Below are 5,815 nucleotides of genomic sequence, written 5' to 3'. Positions count from 1 at the left end.
TTGGGAAAAAAAAACCCTCCTGGGAAGGTTGCCCAGACCTACCCTAGACACGTATGCCCTTAGCCATGAGCAGCTGGCTAGGCTTTCCCCCCGCCGGTTCCCAAGACTTGCTTCACTTAGGTCTGGCCTCAGCCATGGCTAATTGGCTTTCCTCCATTAGCTGCCATCTGCTGTTGTGGAGCCCCGAGCAGCTGTTGTCTTCTCGTGGGTCAGAGCCCAAACACCTCGGCAGGTGTCGCAGGAGCTGGCGAGGCCTGGGCTGAGGGAACAGGTTGCCTGTACTTCTGTCCTGGCTGCATTTCTGAGCTCTTAAGGGGAGTCCTGGGGCTTGGCTCACCCTGGGGTGACCATGGGCACATTCCCTTACCATTTGCCATGAGCCATCCAAAGTCCTGAAAACGCAGACAGTGAGAGACATGTTCTAAATTCTTCATCTTTGTGAGTCTGTATCTTGCTCATCACTCAGTCTTTACCTTCTGGCAGTGCTTGGATTTGTTAACATCTTGGGATCTCCTTTGCATCTTCCTGAAGTAAGATAAAGGCTCGCCAAAAAATCTGCAGAGGAAAAAAACAAGGAATGACACCATCCTAGAGAATTTAACATAACTGGATATTGATTTCATGAAGACAAATCCACTAAAGAAAATTGCTTGGTCACTTAAGAAACTGATGTAGTTACTCTGCCTCTAAGCTGCCATATGGGTGTGTGTCTTCTCCTGATCCTTCTTCCTTTTCATTATTACATATCCATACAAGGATACCTCTGGGGGAGATCTCAGGGGTATTTTAACCTAGACAAGAGACTTTCAAAGCAGTCTTAGTTTCAGATTTTCACTCTTGTGGTTCCCCAGTACAGGCAGAAAAACACATATGCACATTTCTGATGTACTGTTAACAAAAATTATCCCTTTCAAATAGTCTTTCATTCAACTTCTGAGTTACAATTTCTTTACTGCAATGTTTTGCTGAATTTCATCATAAAGATTGTTTGTTATCCCTGTGAACTCAGGGACCCAGTTTCAGGTGGTTGACTGCAGGATTGAGGGAATATTCACAAATGCACAGGAATCCCATTAACTTCGTACTCTATGTCCTGAGCTTTGATATGCTAAAACAGCTAAATGCTTGTTTCTCTATTTCTTCCCTTCCAGAACTCCAGTACTGGGGCTCAGACCTGCAACTTCCTAAAATACCTTTTGAAGAAATCATGTACAATGATGAAAGTGCATACAAGTGGCTGTGCACCCTAAAGAAAGTAGGAATCGTGCTCCTTACGGGAGCTGCTACTAGGCAGGGAGAGCTGGTTAAACTTGGCCACAGGATTGGGTTCCTGCGCCTCACTTTTTATGGGTGAGTTTAATATCCTTGCTTTGCCAGCTATCTAATCACCTCTAATGTACTTCACTTCAGCTTGCTGGACCTGTTTTGTGGATTAATTTATTAAAACCAGGTGAAATATGTTTTTCTCTGAACGTTAGAAACTGTGGGGTTGGTTAACATCCTGTACAAGAGGATTGCTTTACTGTCACAGGCAAGGTATGTAAAGAAAAGCAGCAATAACTTTAACTGCTGAGAGAAGGAAAAATCCCTGAAAACAGGTTGTGTCAAAGAAAAGATAACCACAAGATACCTAACCCATAGAACAAAGTAAAAATCCCTAATCCAATCTGCTCCTAAACAGAGCAAGTTATCAGTACCGAAACTTTTTCATAGCCTGACTTCGAGCCATGGAAATAGGTAGGACTGAAACGATGTGATTTTTGTCTCGTGTCACCGAGAAGGTGGGTGGAGCACCCACTTTCCATTCTGCTCTGAAAAGCCACAACCAGTCCCACCGAGCGGTTTTGTTTTTTTTTTTAAGACTGCTTTTTTGGTAAAAGTAAGAGCTCAGCCTGCAGGCGTGCCAGCAGCAACTTGTAAACCACCCTTTTGATGCCAAGAGGTGGTAAAATGAACCTCTACCTCCTCAAGCACCTATTAGGTAAGTAAACAAGTGAGGATGGTAGCTCCTATCATGCTGAGTTGAGTCAGTGACCTCCATCTGGCTAAGGAAGGAGCAGTGTTATTAGCTAATATGTTACCCTCACCCCCAGCTGTTGGTATGATTTTTTACAACATGTATAAAAAACCCAATTTGATGTGTGCTTATTATTAAAAAAAATGGGGAAAATAGAAAGGAATGTTTAAACATAATTGTGGCTTCTTGGTGCCTGAATCTTCAGGGTTTCCCATCTGAAAAGATCCCCTTCTCTCCCATAATAGATTAAAAGATGATAAAAATTATGGCAAGAGTTCTCCTTCACTTGGGCAGCTCCCTAGAATTACCTCTAGTGGTCAAGAACCAGTGTCCCTTCCTTTATCTTTTAAAAAAAAAAAAAAAAAGCCAAAATAAATAAAAGTGGAGAAAAAAATTCAACCTTGGCCAGAAAGACCACAAGGCTGCAAGTCGGAAGGAAGGATTTTCTGCCCCTTCACGCTCCTGTGTGAAGGCACGTATGGGCCCTGCAGCCATACGCAGCGCGGGTGAGGGCGGTGAAAGCAGCACTGTGATACCAGGAAAAATGCTTTAACTCAGCATGTTAATTGTGAGGTGAAGGTGAACAAAAGGTGCCACCTTCAAGCTATGACACTTGCTAAAACTTTGTGTTACATCTTCATTTACCAAGGATCATTCCATCGTCAGGTATGGAAAAAGATGTCATTGATGCTGCCGGCTTTTAGGGTTAGTGAGCGGTTTCCAAGAGGCAGAGCAGTAGCTACTCTGATACATGAGCAACTTCTGGCAGCGTATAAGTTGCTTCTGACCCAATCTGTGTCCTTCACTTTTGTTTTCTTTATGTTGAAAGTCAACCTGTTGGCTCACAATTACCCCCCCAAGCTTCAAACCAGGGAAGCTGGCTGAAGAAATCTAGATTGGCAGACAGTGAACTTAGAGCACGTAGAACAGCCTGTGAGAATGGCATTTTAAACCCTCCTTTTTTTCTACTGTCTTCCAAAAAGAAGAGACGGAGAGAATAACTGCTTTAAAATAGCAGGAATACTATGAGGGTTTTTTGTCAGTTCCAGCAGCCATGACAAATATTTGTTAATCTTTAAAGGGAGTAATGTGTAAATGTACTGCGGTAGTCAGGATAATGTACTTTCATTGAGGTGCAGTTTCCTCTTTCTGCTTACTGTGCCAGCAGGTAAAGTGGTTTTCAGAGTTAACTGGGATTCAGTCAGGTTAATCCTACTGAAATAAATGGGAGCAGAACCTCCTGCTCGACTCGGAAACCTCATCCGGCGCTATGAAATGGTTTCTACCGTTAACAGCACTCCTCATGTCAAGGACTTCTATGTTTGTCAGTCTGCTATGGTCTCAGTTTAAAACTTGCAGCGTTACAAAAATACTACTGCTTTCTATTTCTGTTTTGAAATAACAGATACAAGGAGACTCTTTGGGATATCCAATCCTGATCATATCTGTGGGTGTCTCTCAGCTTTCCTCGGTATCTGAAGGATAAAACATTCATTCTGTCTGTATCCCAGCAGCTGCACAAGCATTTTGATTTAGGAATTAATACAGCAAGCCTCAGATAACAAAAAATGTTGGTTCTTCATTAAACCATACCACTAAAAAAAACTGTATGTTCAAAAAGCCTCAAGGAAGAGGTAACACACACACACACCCCCAAATCTAAGCAACGACAACAGAAAAATCCCATACAACCCCTTCAGCATACACCACGGAGTTGTGCTTGGGTTACAACAGAACCTTTAGTCGCTTTCCAAAGTTTCAAGAATGTGGAACTGGATCTAGAAGTTGTTCCCAGATCGTAAAACTGTAATATCGATCTTTAAAACTTCTAGGCTGATGTTCTTGACATAGCAGCCCACTGTGTTTCACTGTCCATTTGCTGAGCCCTGCAACATGTTTTTCACTAAGGCATTCAAAAGTTTTAGGTATTTGACTTAGCAGCATTGTAAGGTTAAAAAAATTTGCCGTTCTGCCTGGTGCTCTGCCTCAACTCTCCATCAGCCTTGCTGGTAAAAACTATTGCCAGCTGTCTGCAACATCCAGCTTGTGAGAAGTCTGCTCTTTGAGAGAGACTGAGAAGTCACTTGCTGTATAAATGTGCATTGCTTGTGAGAAGTCTGCTCTTTGAGAGTATAAATGTGCATTAACTGTTAGGATATACTTTCCTTGTCTAAGTTTATCTAACAAGAGATTCAGACTGGCCTAGGGAGATTTACCAGTTTATCAGTTGTGTCAGCAGAATGTGGTTTTTTTCCCAATTACAGTTGGTCTTGCCCCTCACTGACTCCTCCCTAATACCATTATAAACAGTCATGATTAATACATGCTTCAACTTGTTTAGAGCTGGCTTTAATTAATGTCTATTCTCTTTAAAGATGGTTTCAATAGAAGTAATTTGTCAGGATGAGTTCTGAGTCTGAGATAAATACATAGAAAATACATCCATATGTGGTGTGTGTGTGTATATATGTGTTAATACATCCTACAAAGAACCTCCCACCCATTAATGTTCCATACAAGGTCAAGACTGAAACGTGACCTTGGTCCAGGCCATTTGAGCAAGCAATGGTTAGAGCTCCCCTCACTGTTTAAATCAGATTTACTATTGGTGTTGAGTAAACCTTACTTTTTCCTTAAGGATTGGGGTTCGCAACAAAGGCACAATAAAAAACTGCAAGTCTCCTTGCTTTTCCAAAACCTATTTGCTAATTCGCAGATTTACTATTGGTGTTGAGTAAATCTTACTTTTTTTCCTTAAGGATTGGGGTTTGCAACAAAGGCACAAAAAAAGCTGCAAGTCTCCTTGCTTTTCCGAAACCTATTTGCTAATTCATGTGTTGGGTTGCAGAAAGAAGGTTTCAGTGTTAGGGAAATTTTTCCAATTGACTACAAATTCTGGATTTAAAAGGAAACATACTTAGAATATTTCGTTTAGTTGAGGTTTGTTTTTTTTTTTTTTTCTTGCTTTTAAACAGAGCTGTAGTATTTGAAAGTCTCGAAGTCTGGTTTACATCATCCAAACTGAGCCACCACAGTCAGATTTATGCTGGGTAATTTGACAGTTGCTCACTATTTTTCTATGTACAACTAGATTGAATTTGCAGTATTAAATTCTGAAGAGCATAAGGTCAAAGAGAGCCTGACGTCCAAAGACCAGTTTTGCAGACTAGTCTGGACTTCAGGTAACAAAGGGTTTCTTTTCAAGAGGGTTCTGCTCAGTTCTGCTGCTCAGCTGTTAACCAACTCTCCTTCCCCCCGGGCACACGTGGGGGCTCCCACGTTGCAGCCTGACATCCTCGGAAATACGGAGCTGCTCTCATCGCCATACTGGTGATGTTCATGATTACTGCCTTGAAAGGACTTTTTTTTAAATGACTCTTGAGACCATGTTATTTCTTTAAGTGCTCTGCTCGAAAAAAAAAAAAAAAAGAGGGAAGCAATCCTAAAATACTAGAAAATATAAGCAGGATCATGCATAAACTTTGTATTGTTACATGTGGTGTTTTAAGAAATTATCCATAACGTGTTTTTAAGAAACGAAGTCACAAAACTAGTTACAAATGTTTTAATACAGATGTGTATGAAGTGGTAACCTGCTAAATACATCAGAAAAGAGTTATATAGAACTGTATTCCAACAACTTAATATCACAGCGTTTGTTGAAAGTGTCATTCATCACGTGAAGTCCTTAACAAGACTTTCATGGGTTTAGCTTATTTTTGGATATTTGGGGGGCTGTTTTATAGGAAAAAAATTCTTATTCTTTTAGCATGTATATCTGGAACCCAGCCTAAAAAT

The 5,815-nt window shown here is 41.0% G+C and overlaps 1 protein-coding gene across 1 annotated transcript in view; it reads left to right on the top strand.

Moving 5' to 3' along the window:
* Positions 1 to 1,117: 1,117 nt before the first annotated feature.
* BBOX1 (butyrobetaine (gamma), 2-oxoglutarate dioxygenase (gamma-butyrobetaine hydroxylase) 1) overlaps positions 1,118 to 5,815 on the top strand; it is a gene marked incomplete at its 5' end in the record, with an annotated part of 12,951 nt that continues 8,253 nt past the window's right edge. Inside the window, one exon of the mRNA XM_010147029.1 lies at positions 1,118 to 1,350. Coding sequence (XP_010145331.1) covers positions 1,118 to 1,350 — 233 coding nt within the window. The remainder of the gene's footprint in view (positions 1,351 to 5,815) is intronic.

This window comes from Eurypyga helias, unplaced genomic scaffold, assembly GCF_000690775.1.
Source record: "Eurypyga helias isolate BGI_N326 unplaced genomic scaffold, ASM69077v1 scaffold312, whole genome shotgun sequence".
Classification (NCBI taxonomy): Eukaryota; Metazoa; Chordata; class Aves; order Eurypygiformes; family Eurypygidae; genus Eurypyga; species Eurypyga helias.
The sequence above is the reverse complement of the archived record's forward strand: the minus strand, read 5'-3'. Positions and strand labels throughout refer to the sequence as shown.